General features: G+C 40.5%; 1 protein-coding gene across 5 annotated transcripts in view; it reads right to left on the bottom strand.

Annotated features, from left to right (window-relative positions):
* VPS13D (vacuolar protein sorting 13 homolog D) overlaps positions 1-20,439 on the bottom strand; it is a 233,615-nt gene that overhangs the window by 86,394 nt on the left and 126,782 nt on the right. For all 5 annotated transcript variants that reach the window (XR_004423896.1, XM_033114935.1, XM_033114937.1 and 2 more), the window contains 7 exons: positions 19,862-19,970; positions 17,507-17,686; positions 15,668-15,784; positions 14,731-14,880; positions 7,993-8,142; positions 6,990-7,086; positions 4,649-4,797 (listed from right to left, as the gene is read on the bottom strand). Coding sequence is in view for 4 of the 5 variants with exons in the window: in XM_033114935.1 (XP_032970826.1) it covers positions 4,649-4,797; positions 6,990-7,086; positions 7,993-8,142; positions 14,731-14,880; positions 15,668-15,784; positions 17,507-17,686; positions 19,862-19,970 (952 nt within the window). In the remaining variant the exon portion in view is untranslated. The remainder of the gene's footprint in view (positions 1-4,648; positions 4,798-6,989; positions 7,087-7,992; positions 8,143-14,730; positions 14,881-15,667; positions 15,785-17,506; positions 17,687-19,861; positions 19,971-20,439) is intronic.

The raw sequence follows: 20,439 nt of genomic DNA, 5'->3' as shown, positions 1-20,439 counted from the left end.
TTAGAGGACATAAAAGACCAATATTACAAACAAGTGATATGACCAGACAGTTTAGAGGAAAAAAAAAAAGGCCCTAAAACATATGGATTAGGAGAAGAAGGAGTAGAGCAAAAGAATACTGTGAAAAAGACAAAGAAAGAAACAGAAGGATAGGAAGAGAACCGGAAAGGACAGATGTCAAGAACAGGGAGGTCAGCAATATCAAATGGCTGACGGACCTACAAAGATAAGGACAGGAAACAGGCCACTGGATTTGGTGCCTTGGGAAGTCATTTGCGACCTCCTACTAACTAATTTCAGAACAAAACATTTTAGAGATTAAGAGCATCCTCAAATTAGCCTAACCCGCTAATTCGGCCTAACACTCATTTTTAAAAGAGATAAAACCAAAGAAATGTTAAGAGGATGGTGTAAACTAACGTAGCTAGTTGTTAGTAGCTCTTAGACTTGAACGTGCTCATTTTCACAGTAGTAACTATCTATTCATTAGGTGGAAAGCATGCAGACCAGAATGGAGGATTATATTATTTCTCCTGAAAAGCTTTCAGCTATACGTTCACGCGTGCCTCACCCATCCACACAGTGAGTGAGGATGAAGTAGTAAGCACGCATTGTTTTCCTCATTTCACTGACAGAGAAACTGAGGCCCTGTAGGCTTAACTGCTTTGCTTAGAGATACACAATACACATGCCGGAAAGCCAGGTACTGACATCAGCTCAGCAGTTTGTTTTGTCAGTGAGACTCCGAGCATTACTTTCTTCCCAAGAAGAGGAAACAAGATCAAAACAAAGGCTTAAGGCAAAAAGCTTTCTGCCCCAACTTCCTCATGGTAACCAAACATCGAAGAGGAGGAACCACACAGAGCAAGCAGCAAAGACTCTGAAACTGTATCAGGAAGTTGTTAAAACCCTCACCCCTTTCTGAATGGTTAATGTGCTTTATCTAAACCAAGGACATCTTCTGGGGCTTCAATAAAAATGATCTCTACCTAGTCATTGACGGGTCTGGGGCCTCCCACATTTGAAAAAGTGGAGCTAAAGCTATTGGTATGAATTATCCTGCCACCTTCAGGTTGTTCTGGTTGAAGTAGAAGCGATGAGAGGGAAAGAGACAAACCCCTTTTTCTTAGAGTAACTGAAGGACTAATCAAATACAGTAGTATACAGAGTTGATGCTTATTTACTCAAGTAGCAGTTTCCTGTTATAAAATGGATTCTGGAGAAAACAATCTGTGCTCATAAGTTCCTAATAAAAATAAGAAACTGTCTATCCCTACCTCCTCCAGACAAAAACTGCTGAAGTCTTCCAGAAACTAGAGAGTTGAAAGAAGAAATACCTGTCCATATGCCATAAGGTCTCAGATCACAAACCAGTCCCTGGGCCACGTCCTCTCCTTTCTTAGTTTATCCTGCACTAAACAAAGCTGTCTGGAATTCATTCTTTAAAGGTTTATTTATGGTACATAGAGACTGTTTATGTGAAGCAGGGTATTTGCCCATTTCCCTCTTGGGACAGTGTTTAAAACTACAGGGATATTTCCCTCTCTGGCACTTTCTGAAATACAATTAACAATACTGGATCTTTTTTCCTTTAACAAATCTGGTTTTTATTTAGGAAGGGGAGGAAAAAAGTAAAGGGTCTGAAGTTTCCCAACAAATTATTTCAAGCCTTTGAGAAGACAGTTTTAGGCTTTTTAAATAGTGTCTTTGTTTGAAATTCCCCCTCACCCCCACCCTCTTGCTCTCTGACCATTAAAATGTGGGTTTTCTTCCAAACTAGATTGCTCAATTAAAGCCCTTCTTTTGTAATACCCCAGTGCTCTAAATGGGAAAAGAACTGCTGTAGGCCACCTTGTGAAACCTTTTAAAGGCTCCTGGCCTCTTTTGATCTTAAAAAAACCCAAAGCAACACTTAAGCTACCTGGCATTTTCGCTATTGCTCTGCTACTCTCTAAACAGGCGAAGTTGGGAGAATAATGGAGGGACTAGGGGGAGGGGCGGGATGTTGTGCTTCTGACTCTGAATTTGTGGAAACGAACGATTATCTCCCCTTCTTCCATCGCAGAGTAAGGAACCCAATTGAGATAGCAGATGTGAAACCGCCTGGAGCCCTGAACAGACACTGTATCTGGCAGTAACGTACCCTCAGTATAAACCTGAAGAAGAGACTCCCCTCGGAGATTTCTGACAGACTCGCTTCTGGCCTGGAGTCAAGGGAATCGAGATAATTATTCCTTCAATCCCAAAGACACCGTTACCTTTCAGGCAGACTTGTGATTCCTGTTCCGGGATGGAACTCCATTTCCTACGCACGTACTTTGAGGCATTACATATTCATCGCAAAGAGCATATTGCTCTTCTGAAGAGCGACTCATAAGGAGATATTACTCTGTTAGAAAACTCTTTGAATAAATGACATTATTTTGTGAGTCCCAGACTCCACTAGGAGAACTCAAGACAGTGAAACGGTGACTTCCACAAGCCGAGAATTTAACTCTAAAGTTCCAATTCGCAGCACCTTGCTTGAAACATTAATGGACCCCATTCCGAGTGGCCCCGCCCCGCACCTCGTAACGTAGCTGCTCCATTGAATTTACTTCATCATTTAAAAAATGCCTTGAAAACATTCCTTAAGCATCGTGCCAAATGAAACATTCGCCTTCAATGATTCCCAGTCTATTGTATGCAGCGCGTACGTTCAATGCCATGTAACGGGGTCCGGAGCTACCTCAACTGGAGAAAATCATACTGCCTTTGTCAGTCTGGGGGAAGTTTTCTGCTGGGAGCAATTTGAAAGGCATATTTAGGTGTCTGTGTTTCTTAGTAAGATGATTTAAAAAACAAGAAGTCCTTAACTCTCAGGAAATGCTTAACACTGGTTTGCTGGGCGAGTGCCAAGTGTTCTGGGGGAATATATACTTTATCAAACAAACCCATTCCAAAGGGTCACATAAGTCAAGTGGATACTTGTGGATATTAGCAAGATAGTGGTTTTCCCATGGTTTTCCCCCAACTCCCATGCGAATTATAAATAGCTTCAGTCTCCTGGGAAACATTCAATTAAGGCAAACGAAGCAGACAGGACAGTTGGTCAGGAAGGGTACCGTGCACTGTTCTCAGGATGGTTGCAGGAGCAATTACTGCTCCCCTGGTCCCGACCAGCATGCCCACTGCTCAGCCCCAGTGCGCACCTTAATCAAGCAGTCACCCCTGGCCTGTCCTTATCCAAATAGGACCTGATGTTGACCAGACTACTGTCTTGTTACCTGTAAGTCTATTTTAGAAGCTGTGAGCTGGCAAACTGTGGACCACATGAGGCCCACACATGTGTTTTGTTAGGCCCACAAGGTTTAAAAAAAACAAAAAAACTCAAATTGGTTGCCAATGTTTAAAAACCAGGAGATTCCACATAAAAATCCAGATTTCCGGCTTCACTTTAAAAATCTGAAGATCTGGCAACACGGGGTTCACATCCCTCCCCCCACAACAACTGGCTGTGCTGCGCTGCCCCCTTCAGATGAGTGTGCACAGTCCGTGTGCCAGGGGCCCCATGCTCTGCTTCAGCTCCCTGCACTGCCACACGGTCGGTCCCTGTAGGCATCTGAGTTTATGAATCTAGGTTAGTACCTATTTGCTCATATCTCTAGCTATTCCTGTTCAGAAAGAGACCCTCTTGCAGCATCTGAAAGGAGGCCGCACGGGGCAGTGGGAAAGTCTTGGATGGTGGGTACTGGGTGGAGGGGTGCCTTGATTACTATCAAGAAGAAGACCCAGAAGCAATGGGCGCAAGCTGCATGGAGGCGGATTTAGACTCAACCTAAGGAAAGGCTGGCCAACAATCACCTGGCTCTCACTCGTGCTCCTCTCGCTCCCTACACAGGCGTGAGTGACAGAACACTTCGAATTCCAATACCCTTGTTCAGTGAGAAAAGGGGGTCACCGAGGACTCTCATGGCTGTAAAATTCTGTTCCTTATGTTCTAGGGGGCGGCACAGAATAGAAGGAAAACAGAGACTTTGGAGTTTCTGGGGCTGGGATTCTGTTTCTGAATTCCAGCCCCATCCCTTGCTTTAAAAAGAGATTTTACTGCAAAAATGACGATGGTATTCAGGCTATCTGTCAGGTATGTACCGAGATGATTTGTAGGAACGTTATATCCTGGTCTGAGGGTAGGCGAGGTCACTGCTCTGTGCGTAGTGGGTGTGTGGCCGATGGGGCAGACATTTCTAGTGTCGACCATTCAAGATGAGGTGGACACTTAGAGGGCAGGTAGGTCTTGGGCACAAAAGAAAGAGTCTGTCTTGGTTGTAGCTCTCCTCTGGAGTCTGGGAGTGGCCCTAGGAAAGGAGGCGTTCACCTCATTGAGATAAGCCAAGAGCTAAGCAGAGGGTGGACGGATTTTAGTGTAATTCTCTGTTTACTCTCTTTTGTTACTCCTTAATCTTTAGCAAAGTCATACTTAAACATTAAAACAATGAAAGATATATATACACATACATATGCATGTGAGTCAATAAACCTTCTAAAAAAGGAAACGTGTAAAAATATCTGCTATAAATGATGCTGAACAGAAAAAGCAAATACTAAGTACATTCATTCTTTTCCAAAGAAAAGTCATTTCTTAAAACTTATCCAGATATCAGCTCACCTTAAGATCCAAGGGCAGCTTGTTGGAGGTGAACACACTTAGCTTGATCTGGGGAATGCTGATTTTGAGATTTTCAAAGTAGTATCGAATTGGTGTTCCACCTTGCTCAACTGTCTTTTCATGGAGGTTTTCATCATATTTTTCGACCTCTGGTACAAAGGTAGAGTTGTTTTATAAAAAAATCAATCTCCTGAAGTCTCATGATTCAAATACTTGATTCACATTTTTAAAAATTCATAGAAAGCTGCAAACATCTTTCTCTCTAAATTTAGTTTTTCGGGGTTCAGTAAAACGGACAACATCCTGATGCCACTACTTTGTAAAAGCAGGTCTGTTTCATGTTGTTCACCAAAAGCACTACAGCTTAATCTTTTGATTTTTGGCTCCATACCATCTGGCAGGTATCATGTTCGGAAAAAACAATCCAGGTGGGAAAGCCAGAGGCCATGGGTGTGCTTGATGGCAACAAGTTTTCTAGAAACCATGTTGTTGTTCTTATTATTATTATAAATGACCTAGATTTTCTAAATTTATTTCCTAAGATCATATCCAAATAAGTACTTGGAGGGTAGTTTAACTGAACCATAATGAACAACATGACCAATAAATAATGACTATGAACAAAACATAATGCCTTAAAAAGAAACAGGCTACAAGCTATGACAAGCAGCATGCTCTTTCCCAAAGGGTGGACATCATTTAAGTGGCATAGTTGAGGCAGATTTTTCCCTTGTTCTCTCATGAAACAAAAAAGATTAACATGGACTAACACACAGCAATGTGCTCTCTGACTCCATGCTGTACCCTCATCCATTTGGGCAGTTGACTTCATGTGCCTTACAAATAAAAGCAAAGGGATCGTACATATCTACTTATCAAACAAATTTATACTGTAAGCTATTTAGTTCTATTTATAGAAAAAAGAAATAGAAAACAAAACAAAGAGACCTGTTTATCTGTAGTCAGAAAACAGAAATAGCTATAGAAAACAGAGGAGGTACTCCAATGAAAGGCAAGCAAGAATTTTACAAAAGTCTAAATCCACTCTACGATGCTTGGGGAGAAATTTACTTAAAGCAACTTACAAGAAAATCACATCTAATCAAATTTAAACTAAAACTTCTCAGGAAGGAACCAAGAGAACAGATACCTGGCAGGCAGGCTCTCAAGTTGCTGTCTGAATACAAATAAACACCGGCATTCCAACCCAAAGTGGAAAACACAGCATTAAACAGACAGCATCTTGCTCTTGGTCCCAAATACATGTAGAGCTTAAATTCTAAGTCTGGGATAAAAAAGGCAAAAATATTTTTCTTGCGTTGTGTGTATGCATGTACCTATGTACACACATCCTGGTGTTTTTTTTTTTTTCCTCTAGCCAACACGGGAAATAAACATAAAAGTCTCTATCTTATAAATTCTTCAGGCTCAATATTTGCTTTGAAAAGAATAAGCATTACTGACTTCTTTCTAGGCCATATATACAGTCTTGCAAAGGCCATAATGAAGAATCTAGAAAGAGACAACAGCTAAATTATTTCTGTAGCACTGCTAGAAAATTTACGTACAGTGGTACCGCGGTTTTCCAACGTAATCCGTTCCAGAAGACTGTTTGAGTTCTGAAACGTTCAAAAACAGCCAACAGCTAGGCCTCAAGATCTTGCACTCAGCAGAAGCTGAGTGACATGTTCGACTTCCGAGGCGTGTTCAAAAACCGAAGCATTTACTTCCAGGTTTACGGCGTTCATAAACCGAAATGTTCATCAACGGAGATGTTCAAAAACTGAGGTACTACTGTATTTCAACAGCTTATCTTACTCCCCTCTCCGAAGAAGAGTAAAGTAACTAAAAACCTTTACGAGGCATAAAGGTACGAATGTCAAAACTTAAGGAGTTGAGGCTAGCCCAGTTTTTTTTTGTTCCTCAACTAAACCAAAGGAACTGCCAGAGGGATTTCTGATTCTTGGCCGAGTCTGATTAATAAACAAAGGTTAGGAAATGAAGCAGTTTGCTCAATAACTAACATCATTTCTGTCATCCTAGAGTAGATGAATCAAAAAACACAAAACAAAGAGGAACAGCACACCACTTCCCAAAGGCTTAGCACTGGGCATTCCAGGACACCTCTGAGAGGCTTCCTTCATGCACAGGTATACCTCAATCTGTCAACAAGCCACACTCTGAAAGAGAACTGAAACACAAACCTTAGCTTCCTAGCTCAGGCTACAAAGTGGGAAGGGAACTTATCAGGCACCCCAAAATACCTATTTTTCACAAGCAGGCAAAAACATGCTATCCTTGGGCCAATTCCCAGATACAAATCTAAAACATTCAACATTACCTGATTCTGCTTGATCGTAGCCAAAGAAACTTAGCAGCTTCAGGAGCAGTTTCTCCTCAATTTGCACCGTGAATCTCTGAGCCGTGATCATCAGATGCTAGAGAAAAAGAAATTCTGATTTACAGTGTAAACACCAGAAAATATCTTCATTAAGTTTTTCTGTCATTAAAACCCCAATGACATATTATGGTTTCTTTACTCAGGTGATTTTTAAATCATATTGCCAAATTATTTCTGGCTCATCTCTCTATCTACATTGTTACAGTTAGCTAAAAGTTCCAGAAGATGGTTAGTAGACAGTTCAGCAACCTGCTGTTTGGTGCCCAAGGCACCTGTGTCTCGTTGGTCAGGAGGACACCTTCAGACGCACTGTGGTGGGTGAACGCTACGGTCCTGAGCTCACATGGCTGGCGGCTAATTTAAGAAGCAGTGGGACTGGGCCTGTGGATTGGAACCACATGCACACTTGGCCTCGCTGACACCCATAACAAAGGACCAGAAATACGGGCAGCAACCTCTTAGCACCCACTCTTCCAGAATTTGCTGCTGTAACAGCCAGCTCGTACACGGAGACTTCTCTAAGAAAGAAGGTTTATCACTTTGACTTGTCTGCTTTAGTAAATGGTGTGGCAGCTTCCATAGGAGGATGTGGATTCCAAGGTCAGACTCCACTTCCCCATTTTTCCAACAGTCTCTGGATTACATCTGGATCATGCCTGGTCCTGACCAATCTAAAAGGTGCTATGCTTTCCTACAGACACTTCACTCTGATGAATACAGCCTCTGGCCCCTCTGGATTCAGTACTCCCACCTGCAAGGTCATTGAACACACAGTTGAGACTATAAAGTGCTAAGAGGAGTTCCCGTCAATTCCTCTACCCGATTTATGAAGTCACATGTGACTTGAGCCCACGGGATGATTTCCCTCTGCACCCTGCACCACTGCGCTGACATGTGGCTGAGAAAACAAATCAGCCTCCGCCGTCCAACCCCAGCGGCCTACCTTGTAGATGTTGGTCAGCGCACTCTTACTGGGGAGCTTCACTGCACTCACTTGCACGGCAGGGCCCGTCTCAACGACCTCATTCTCAGTGCTCAGGGGAGTCACGTAGAGCATGAAGGGCTGGGTGGTACCAATGAGCTGATTGTCCACCTAGGACACGAGAAAGCAGCAAACAAAAGCAGACAAGTTGCTCAGTTCTCCTTTTGACCTGAGTGGGGCCTCACAATACACTGGCCACTCAGAAAGTCCCCTTGCCATCTGACTCTATCTCAGCAGCAGCCGAAAAAATACAATTTCACGGAAGACCAGCAATAATAATAGCATTTCAGTCTTGGTGGAGGTTGGAAAGGAGAAGGATTGAAAAAATTATGTCACAAAGAGAGGAGCTGTCTCGATAGCATGACAACAGAACTCTGGTAAAAACTGTCATAATCCACTTTTTCAGAACTCTGAAAGTGAATCAAAAGTTTGCAATAATTTGAGAAAATTAGCTAAAACTCAGGAAGAACAGTGAGCTCTGTGGCATTTTCACTTGTAATTCCCATTCATCTTCCCCAGGTCCACAGCGGCCTCAAAAATCAATAGCCTTGCAACCAAAAACAGCCTGGTGGCCCGGGGGGAGGGGCCAGAAAGAGCTTGCAGCTCCCCCCAAAAGCCCCATTCCCAGAGAAATGTCAATGCTGTGACTTGTCTGGCACCTCTCCCTTTCCTGATCTGGAATTTGTGCTTTCTCTTTTTTCTGCTGATCAGATTGATCTCAAAGAATCAGCTTTGATTTTTTTCTACTACAGTTGCTGGTTTCTATTTCATTGATTTTTTGCTGAGATCTTATTATTGCCTTTCTTCTGCTTATTTTGGGTTTATTTTGTTGTTGCTGTTTAGCAGCGTAGCAGTATTCCACAAATTCTGATATGCTATTTTCATTTTCATTCCGTTCAAAATATTTTCTACTTTCGACTTTGATTTCTTCTTTGATCTATGGGTTATTTTGAAGGGTATTATTTAGTTTCCAAATATCTGGGGGATTTTCCTCTTTTTCCGTTATACCTATTTTAATTCCATTGTGATCAAAGAGCATACTGTGTGAGTTGGATCCTTTTGAATTTGTTGAGAATTGTCTTTATGGTCCAAAATGTGGTCTGTCTTGGAAACGTTTCAAGTGCACTTGAGAAGGATGTTTTCTGCTGTTGCTAGGTGGAGTGGTCTATAAATATCAATTAGGTCTAGTTGGTTGGTAGGGCTTCGCAAATCTAGTATGTCTTTGATGATTTTCTGCTTATTTGTTCTATCAATCATTCAGAGTGGTAATGAAATCTTCAATTATAATTGTGTATTTGTCTAGTTCTCCTTTCAGTTCTATCAGTTTTTGCTTCATATATTTTGCAGCTCTGTATAAACACTCAGGGTTGTTATGTCCTCTTGATTAACTATCTCTTTTATCATTAGGAAATTACTTTCCTTATCTCTGGGAATACTCTTTGCTCTAATTTATTCTGTCTGATATTGACATTCCCATTTTCTTATGACTAGGGTTACCTTGGTATAGCTTTTCCCCTTCTTTTCCTTTTAACCAATTTGTGTATTTATTTTTAATGTGTGTTTCTTATAGGAAGTATATAATTGGGTCTTGCTTTTTTATCCAATCTGATAACCTCTGCCTTTTAATTGGAGGTATTTATAGCATTTACATTTAATTAACTGATAGCTAGGTTTGAATAAGTCAACCATCTTCCTATTTATTTTCTATTTCTCCCATCTATTCTTTTCCAAGTTTTCTTTTTCTGCCTTTTCTTGGATTAATCAAGTATTTTTTATGACTCCATTTTATCTCCTTTGTTAGGTTATTAGTTGTAATTCTTTTGGTGGTTGCTTTAGGCTTTGTAGTATTCATCTTTAACGTATCAGTCTCCATTCAAATGACACCATACTACTTCATGGGTAACAAAATTACAGTACCGTACTGCCATTTCTCCCCTTCCAGACTTTATGCTATTCTTGTCATGCACTTGACTCTAACATGTTATAGATCCCAAGATACAGTGTTGTTATTTTTGTCTCAACAGTTGATTATCTCTTAAAGGGATTTCAACAGGAACAGAATGAAATATGTGGCTTACCCACATATTTGTCATTTCAGGTGCTCTTCATTCCTTTGTGTAGATCCAGATTTCTAACTGGTACCATTTCCTTTTGCTTGAATGATGTCCCTTAACATTTTTTGTAGTGCGGATCTGCTGGTAATGAGTTCTTTTAGTTTTCCTATGTGTAAAAAGTCCTTATTTCACCCTTGTATTTGAAAGATATATTTGTTGGGCATAGAATTCTAGGTTGACAGTTTGTTTTCCTTTCAGTACTTTAATTGCTTACTGTCTTCTCACGTTCACTGCTCCCAATGAGGCTGTCATTCTCACCTTTTTTCCTTGCACGTAACTTGTCTTTTTTAATCTGGATGCTATATCACTAGTTTTGAGTAATTTGATAATGACGTACCTTGGTGTAGTTTCCTTCATGGTATATGTGTGTGTGGTTTCAAGTTTGAGCTGCTTCCATCTTGAGTTTATAGTTTTCATTAAGTTTAGAAAATTTATTGCCAAATTTCTTCAAATACTTTTCCTGTCCCCTCCTCTCTCTCCTGTCCTTTGGGTATTCCAATTATCCATATATTAGGTTGCTTGAAGTTGTCCCATAGGTCACTGATGCTATTTTGGTTTTGGGGGGATTACAGGTATACCTCACAGATACCGTGGATTCGGTTCCAAACCACCACAATAAAGCAAATACTGCAATAAAGTGGACACATGCATTTTTTGGTTTCTCGCATGTAAGTGTGAGATAGCATTATGTCCAAAAAACAACACAGAAAACACTTTATGGCTAAAGAATGCTAACCATCCTCTGAGCCTTTAGTGACTTGCTGGTAGAGGGTCCTGCCTCGATGTTGATGGCTGCTGACTGATCAGGGTGGCAGCTGAATGTGGGTTGGCTGTGGCAATTTCTTAAAATAAGACAACAATGAAATTTGCCTCATCAATCGACTCTTCCTTTCATAAACAATTCCTCTGTTGCATGTGACACTGTTTGATAGCATTTTACCCACAGTAGAACTCTTTTCAAAATTGGAGTCAATTCTCCAAACCCTGCCGCTGTTTTATCGACTAAGTTTACATAATATTCTAAACCCTTTGTTGTTATTTCTACAATGTTAGGAGCATCTTCATCAGGAGAAGAATCCACCTTAAGAAATCACTTTCTTCCTTCATCCATTCAAGTTTTATCATGAGATTGTGGCAATCCAATCACATTTTCAGGCTCCATTTCTAATTCTAGTTCTCTTGCTATTTCCACCACATTTCAGTTAACTTCCTCCACTGAAGTCTTGTACCCCCAAAGTCTTCCATGGGGGTTGGAATCAACTTCTTCTAACCTCCTATTAATGTAGATACTTTGACCTTTTCCCACGAATCATGAATATTCTTCATGGCATCTAGAATAGTGAATACTTAACAGAAGGTTTTCAGTTGACTTTGCCCAGATCCATCTGAGGAATCACTATCTATGGCAGCCATAGCCTTACGAAATGTATTTCTTAAATAATAAGACTTGAAAGTCAAAATGACTCCTCGATCCACGAGCAGTACAGTGGCTGCTGTGGCAGCAGACATGAGAACAGCATTAACCTCGTTGGCCATCTCCATCAGAGCACGTGGGTGCTCCCTCAGGTGCCCTGTCAATGAGCAGTAATTGTTTTTAAAGGGAATCTTTCTTTCTAAGCAGTAGGTCCCAACAGTGGGCTTAAAATGTTCAGTAAAACACGTTGTAAACAGATGTGCTGTCATCCAGGCTTTGCTGCTCCATCTATAGAGCACAAGCAGAGTAGATGGAGCATAATTCTTAAGGGCCCTAGGATTTTCAGAATGGTAAATGGGCACTGGCTTCAGCTTAAAATCACCAGCTGCATGAGCCCCTAAAAAGAGTCAGCCTGTCCTTTGAAGCTTTGAACCCAGGCACTGACTTCTCTCTAGCTATGAAAGTCCTAGACGGCATCTTCTTCCAATATCAGGCTGTTTCATCTACACTGTCGTTTAGTGTAGCCACCTTCGTTAATTATTTTAGCTAAATCTTCTGGATAACTTGCTGTGACTTCTCCATCAGCACTTGCTGCTCTGCTTCACCTTGCACTTTTATGTTATGGAGATTGCATCTTTCCTTAAACCTCGTGAACCATCATCTGCTAGCTCCCAACTTTTCTTCTGCAGCTTCCTCACCTCTCTCAGCCTTCACAGAACTGAAGAGTTATGGCCTTGCTCTGGATTAGGCTTTGGCTTAAGGAAATGTTGTAGCTGGTTTGATTTCTATCCCGATCATTAAAACTTGTCCCATATCACCAATAAGGCTGTTTTGCTTTCTTATCATTCGTGTGTCCATTGGAGTACATTTTTAATTTACTTTAGGAACTTTTTCTTTGCATTCACAACTTGGCTAACCGGCTCAAGAGGCCCAGCTTTTGGCCTATCTTGGCTTTTGACACGCCTTCCTCACCAAGCTTAGTCATTTCTAGCTTTTGATTTAAAGTGAGAGACTTTTGAAAACACAGAGACTACTGCAGGATTATTAACTGGACTAATTTCAATATTGCTGTGTTTCAGGGAACAGGGAGGCCCAAAGGGAGGGAGAAAGATGGGGAAATGGCCCTTTGGTTGAGTAGTCAGAACACGAACAACACTTATCAATTAAGTATGCATTCTTATATGGGAGTGGTGGTTCGTGGCACCCCAAAACAATTACAACAATAATATCAAAGATCAGTGGTCACAGATCATCATAGCAAATATAATAATAATGAAAATGTTTGAAGTATTGTGAGAATTACCAAAATGTGACGCAGACATAAAATAAGCAAATGCTATTGGAAAATGACGCCAACAGACATGCTCAACGCAGGGTTGCCACAAGCCTTCAATCTGTAAAAATGCAATACCTGTGAAGTGTAATAAAGTGAAGTGTAATAAAAAGAGGCATACCTGTATTTTCCTCTGGGTATTTCAATTGGAACAGTTTCTACTGCTATGTCTTCAAGTTCACTAATCTTTTCTTCTGCAACGTGTCATTGCTATTCATCGAATCCAGTATATTCTTCATTTCATTCTAATCTCTAGAAGTTTGAGTTTTTTATGTCTTCCATGTCTTTACTTAACTTTTTGAACATGTAGAATAGTTATAATAACAGTTTTAATGTCCTTTTCTGAAAATTCTAACATCTGTGTTAGCTCTGGGTCCATTTCAACTCATTATTCTTCTGATTATATATTGTGTTTTCCTGCCCGTTTGCACAGCTGGTACTTTATGATAGGATGCCAGATATTGTGACTTCTCCGTGGTTGGATGCTGGATATTTTTGTATTCCATTAAATCTTTTATTTATTTATTTTTTTTAAAGATTTTATTGGGGAAGGGGAACAGGACTTTATTGGGAAAGTGTACTTCCAGGACTTTTCCTAAGTCAAGTTGTTGTCCTTTCAGTCTTAGTTGTGGAGGGTGCAGCTCAGCTCCAGGTCCAGTTGCCGTTGCTAGTTGCAGGGGGCACAGCCATTGTGGGAGTCGAACCGGCAACCTTGTGGTTGAAAGCCTACTGGCCCATTTGGGAATCGAACCGGCAGCCTTTGGCGTTAGGAGCACGGAGCTCCAACTGCCTGAGCCACCGGGCCGGGCCCATATTCCTTTAAATCTTGAGCTTTGTTCAGCGAAGCATATTTCCTTGTATTTCCTTGGAAACAGATCTATCCTTTCAGACCTTCCTTTTAAGATTTGTTAGGTGGGTCTGGAGCGGTGCTCAGCATAATTACAGCTCAGCATGGAGGCAAGACTTTCTGAAGGACTCTTCTCAATGTCCCATACATAATTAGTCTTTCCAGTCTGGCTGGGGAGAACAATCACGGTGTCCAGCCCTGCGTGAGCAGCAGATGCTACCCTGCGATCCTTTCGGATGAGTCAGATGGTAGGTTTCTCACATGCATCACAGAGCTGCCCTCTGCTAAGACTCGCAGGGCCCTTCTACAGATCTCCCAAGTTTTCTTTCTGTGTAGCATATTCCTTCCAGGTTTAGCTGCCTTGGTCCTGGGGGGTCTCAGCTGTTTGTTCAACGTATCCACTTTAATTCTCCCTTCAAGTACCATGGCCTGGAAACTTTCTCAAGGCAGTAAGCTGGGGCCACTGCAGGGATCGCCTCTTTTTTTTTCCCCCACCTCTCTGGTCACTGTCTTTTGTTGTCTGATGTCCAGTGTCTTGAACCTGTTGTCTCCTCGTTTTATCTGGATTTTGGCATTGTTTCACACTGGAGAGTAAATCTGGTTCCTGTTACTGCATCTTGGCTAGAAGCACAAGACCAGTTCCCCTGTTTTTATTTCCTGTGATGAACTTCAATTCCCCTAAACGATGGTTAGATGATTTCCTATTTTTTTTCTATTGGCAAGATGGGGAACCATGGGTCACCTTCCTCCATGCCACCATGACTAAGTTACTGATGGAATAGCTACTAGATTCAGAATTCTACTAGACAGAAAAACTGGTGACACAAGTGTAGGAAGAAACAATTATATGCATAGAATGACTTTTTGAAGGCTACAAAAGGATATTTCCGCCAAAGCACTGAAGTTTTAAGAACAGCAAACACTGGATCTGGTTAAATGTGCAGCAAAAACAAGGAGATTAACAAGTTCCCAATGCACCCCCGCTCCTTACCTGTACATCCTGTATGCTGAGTTCAAGCATATGACTGGTTGCCAACTGTGTGTAGTGCACACTGATTCCTGTAAGACTTGCAAAGACCAGTTCTTCTGGGACTTTATTAATTAAGGACAACCCAATTCCACCTTCTAACTTCACAAGCACCTAAAAGGAAACCAAAATATGGCACACCAACAGTTTAAACCACAGCTCAAGGCAGCCAAGAGAGAACAAGGAAAATACAAGGCTTTGAATGCCTCTACCTTACTTTTGAACAGATGAGAATCACGTAGCAGAGTCCTATTATTCACCATGGTGGCTCGAATCCCATCATCTCCCCCCATCACCAGAACTCCAGATATGATAATACCTCTATTGTAGCACTGATGACATTCTATATTGCACTACAGGAAAATAATTGTTCGACACTCTGTCTCCCGTTTGGGATGCAAGCTCTTAATAAGTTATTCATTGAGCTATCGTAATATCCAATACATTGCTTTACATATAGGTATTTGATTTTTTTTTTAATCACTGAATAAATATCAAATAGATGTGCTTTGTCATGTTCTTTTTTAAACTTTTCACTTTCTTCCAAATTCCCAAACAGGGAGAGGGAAAGGAAGATATCAGAGTCAACTAGGGCAAACAAACAAACAAACAAAAATCTATTTTGCTTGTTCTCCACCTTTAGTCCTGCTCAAATTCAAATAGTTTAGCTTTCTTTACTGTCACCTTACTTTAGCAACATTTGTTACATTCAACTACAGCTGTCACATAAATAACATATTCACACATTCATGTTGTGATAACATCGAACATTGTGAAGCAACACCTGTATTTAGAATTCAGCTAGGGCGGAAAGAAAAGAGGTCTAAACTGAGAAAACTGCATAGCCAAATTCTGACCCAATTTATGATAAAGAAATGAATTTGCAATACTTAAAACTTACTTCCAATTCCTGCTCTGTATCTGGATTCTTTAATTTCTGCAGCTCTTGTTCAGTAACAGGAAGTTCATCCATTTCATACGATGAACGGTCACTTTTCCGTTGGGAGAAATCTGTTATCTGAGGTCAAATAAAACACCATATTAAGTGGGCTCATACTTCCATAGTGAAACCTATTCCATATCACTTGTATCGGTCAAAACTCACTGCATGCGCCATAATCCTGTGGAAGTTAATTGCTTCCAAAGCTAAGGTGAGATTTATGTAATAGTGAAGCGAACTTGGTTTTAAGTCTACATGGCAAATGCCACGCTATAGACATTGGAAGCGTCAGGCATCTAAAATTATCGCTGATGTCAAAATATGCAAAACTCACAATCACTGCATTCAATTTTTCCTTAAAGAAGGGTGTTTTTAAAAAGGCATATGGATTCTGATGCATTACCTCAGAGAGTTCACTGTTACATACCAACACCTCTCCTTTTTCCTTAGTTCTCTAATTACCATGACCAGATCAATCCGTATCTCCAGCACAGATCTCTGCCCTGAGCTGCACACCCATGTTTACCCTGACTTCTGGACATGTTCATGCAGATCTCATATACTGAATAAGTCCAAAATTTCACTCTTCATTCTCCCCAGAAAATTGCTGCATGTTTATTGGCTAGTGATAGGGACTCTCGTCTTCCTTGTTGCCCAAATCAGAATCCTGAAGGCCGTTCTTGACTCCTTTCTCTCTCTCATCCTCACATTCAATCATTAAATCTGACTGAACTGACTCTGCTCCTTAATAAGCTTTCATTTCTATTCATTTCTCTCCAACCTCCTCATCCCACCCCTGCCGCTTATTCTAGTTTGGGTCACCGTAATCTCTCATCCAGATTACTGCAAGAGCCGCCTCACTGGTCTTTCTCTGTCTCCAATTTGACCCCACTCTGTTCTGCACACTGCAACCAGAGTGAGCCACCTATAAAAAAGTTCTGTGCGTGTCATTCTGACTCCTTGTTGACATAAAAAAAATACAAATCTTTAGCATGTCTCAGGCTTTCAATGATCTGGCCCCTACTTCCATCCCCAGACTTATTTCTCAGCATATGCCCTGTGCCAGTTGGGTCTCTCTCTTATCTCCAGGCCTTCTCTTACCAATGTCCCAAATACGAAATAATTTACTCATTATGTTTATTGTTTATTGTTTGTCCGCCCACTAGAACGTAAGCTCCAAGATGGCAGGGAATTCTGTCTGTTTGCTCACTAGTGTGTGTTCAGTACTGAGAACCGTGCCTGGCTCTAGCAGGTACTTGACAAACAACTGCTGAACAAACATTCTCACTATTAGGGTATAGCCCCTCCTCCTTTCCCTCTTGATTTGGCTCATCCTTTCAGTTAACTTTTAGAGCTCAGCTTAAATATTACTTCTCTTAGGAAGCCCCTCCAGCCTCCAAATCTAGGACTATTAATCCTTTCTATATACTTTCCACAATATCCTCCAGTCCTACTTTCATAAACACAACATTTTAATTGTCTGATTGTAAATGTTATTAATATATCAATTACTTAAATATATAATAAATATATAATGATGGATAATATTAATATGTACCATTCTTTGCATTATCTTAATTCTTATACTTTATTTTTTATATCATCTTATATTCACTTACTTATACTTTAATTCTTCTAACAACTATGTGAGATAGGTCTTATCCCCATTTTATAAATGAAAACGTTATATCTTCATATCCAGTATAAATAATTCAGTAAACATTTGTTGAATGACTGATCATTTGGGGAAAAAAGGCACACTGAGATTCATTCATGTCAGTGCTTAAGATAAATTACCACCTGGAGTGCTCTAGTTGGTCCATCTGGGATGACTCTGATGGATAACATTCCAGAACCAGGCCTCATTTTTTGGTTAATAAATTGTTGCTCCGGTGGAACTGGCCCCAGAAGTTCCATGGAAGTGTCAGGACCAAGAACAACTTCAGCTCCATCAAACAAACCAGAAAGCCCTCCTTTGGCCTACAAGACAGAGTTAAGATGTGGAAGACAAAGCAAAAGTAAAGGCATTGGCTTTGATAATTTAACATGTCATTTGAAACAAGTTACCAAATTTAAATTCTCTTTTGAAGAGTCATGGCCAATGTACAGAAGGGCATTTACTATTTTTTTTCAGCTTTACAGATGAAAAACAGTAGAATTACCTGAGCAAGATGGAAAGTTATGCTGTATGAATTTAGGGAATGCTGAGTAAGGTAATTCTATGAACAGGGTATTTTGGTTTAGTAGTAACTTCTTATTAAAATCAACTTTTTAAAAAAGTACCAAAACACTTGTTTCTCTGAGTATTCTCATTAGGGTTTGCTTAAAAATCTGACACAATCTGAAAATAAAGCAATGACCACTATCACTCAGCTTTCCAGTAAGAAGCAAATTCTAGAGTTGAAAACCTCCCTGAAACAGGCCTATGCTTGAACAATCAACCTAAATATTCAAAAGATGGAGCCCCTTCTAAAATAAAACAGGGAGCTGGGAATGTCATCTGATGCCCAGTCATTCAGGCCTTTGCAGAAAAGTATCTGTATGCTCCAAGGAAAATGGAAGTCTATAGGATGATGCGGAGGAGAGAACAAATACAGGGCTAGAGAGGGCAATGGCTAGAGTACCTAGATCCCCTTGGTTAATTTGCTGTAAATTCTGAGTAACGAAAAGGATACTTTGAACTGGTTTATAGGACAGATATCAACATGGAACAAGCTTTTATGACTGTTGTAAATTTAGAAAGAAAGTGCCTACACAACTTGATAAGGGCCATGTCGGAAAATGTTAAAATGCATTCGATTACTTTATATGAAAATAATAGGATTGAAACAAGCTAATTTCCCAACCACAACACCTTCTGCTCTGCTGAATACTATATTACAGAGTCATTCACAACCAGAGAAATGATAAAATAGATTCAACAAACAACAAACACCAAATGGGATTTGGGGGCAGGAGGAACGCTCTAAGAGAATCGGAATCACATGGGCTTAGAAACAAACCAGAAGTAAAGTCAGGGTCAGACTCAGAACCCAACAATTATAACAAGCCCTCTTTTGCCTCTAGAAGTCTGAATTGTATTGCTAATTGAAAATCACAAATCCATTCCAGATGTGTGCTTCATATAAGTAAGCAGCTTGTCTTTGATGAAAACAGCTCAGGGCGATAGAGATAAAGAAAATAAATCTCACCAAATAGCAGTGAGAGGCTCCTTAGAATTTTGCTCGCTACCCTAGAGAACAATTTCCCATTATGGAAGGACAGCCTGCTTTCACAGGGACAAACACACTGCAAGTCTCTAGCCAAGGCCTAATGTTCTAGTGTTTACCTTTGGGGTAAAATCCCGGGCTGAGGCAGAAATGCACACAGTCACACGTGTTGTTCTGCTAATGCCCAAACCTCCGAAATGTCTTCCTACCCAGGCATCTCAGACTCATGGTCTCATTCCCGGCCTGAAGCCAGAAGGGCAGAAAATCCAAACTCTGGTAATTTTCCAAACACATATTTGCTTATACAGTATTCGGGAGTTCATCCTGGGTAGACTGGCTAAACAGAGGACAGAGGAAACTGACCACAGCAATCTCTGTTCTGACATTTGCTACGACAATTAAATGCTGATTTGGGCACCACTAAGAACGCAGAAATAAACAGAACCGAGAGCATGAAGAGCTCGTGATGATTAGTCACCATCTCAGAGAACACTTTATAAGACTGTTGTAGCTATTCTATTAACTTCACAGGTCTCAAATTAATCCATTTCACTTAGAGGTGGGCTTTTCTAGCTGACATTTTTCTTCCGTTCTTCTTAAAATTATGTAAGCAATTTATGTCAAAGAATAAAAACAAATTAGCCACTAAAAAAAAAAAAGCCCATCACTCCCAGGCAACCAACCATTCCTAATAGATTTCTTATGCAGCACCTTTGAGAACATTCCCCATGTAAATACACACACACACACACACACACACACACACACACACACACGCACAACCAAAGCTAAGTCTTGATTTTTTGATTAAAATGAGTAATACGTATTTGCTCTGCAATTAGTTTTTCCCATTTAACAACATATCCTGCATCTCATAATTGAGACTTTGTTTCAAAGAAGCCCCACCCACTGCTTGCTGCTGCTGAGGATGTCACAACCTACAAACCTGGACAACCAGCCCATGTAACCCGCAGGTCAGTTTTCCTTCTCGGAAACTCCACGTCTGGGTCGTGCTTCGTCTGCGATCAGGCTTTCTTAGCATCAGCGGCTCGTATCTGGGATAAAGGAAAATGCAATGAGTCCTCTGCGTCACATATTTCAGGCCGGAAGAGAATACTAGGATCACAGTTTTCCTCTCCCTCCTTCCAATATCCTCTACTCTTACTCTAATGGGCACTTAGTGAGATTCCTATGGCAACTAGGTAGCTCTTAATGAGGAAAGAGGAATAAAAGAAAATGGAAAGCAACAAAAAGGGGGACACAAAGTAACAGTAACACTTTAAAGGATTCATTATACATATTCTTATATAGAATATTCATTATTTATATGTAAAATAATATAGATTCTTGCATTCTCACAATGACTAGCTGTCGTGCAGTATGAGAAAGGTTGCCTGCTAAACATATATTTTAAAATATTTTCAGTAGTCTTTGCTCTGTTTTATTTCCAAATACATTTATTTTATATTGGGTTTTAACTTGTTTGTAAGTCATCGAAAATTATTCTGGAAGTAAATAATGTAT

This window comes from Rhinolophus ferrumequinum, chromosome 9, assembly GCF_004115265.2.
Source record: "Rhinolophus ferrumequinum isolate MPI-CBG mRhiFer1 chromosome 9, mRhiFer1_v1.p, whole genome shotgun sequence".
In the NCBI taxonomy this organism is placed as follows: domain Eukaryota; kingdom Metazoa; phylum Chordata; class Mammalia; order Chiroptera; family Rhinolophidae; genus Rhinolophus; species Rhinolophus ferrumequinum.
Note: the sequence above shows the minus strand (reverse complement) of the source record. Positions and strands in the feature narration are given on the sequence as shown.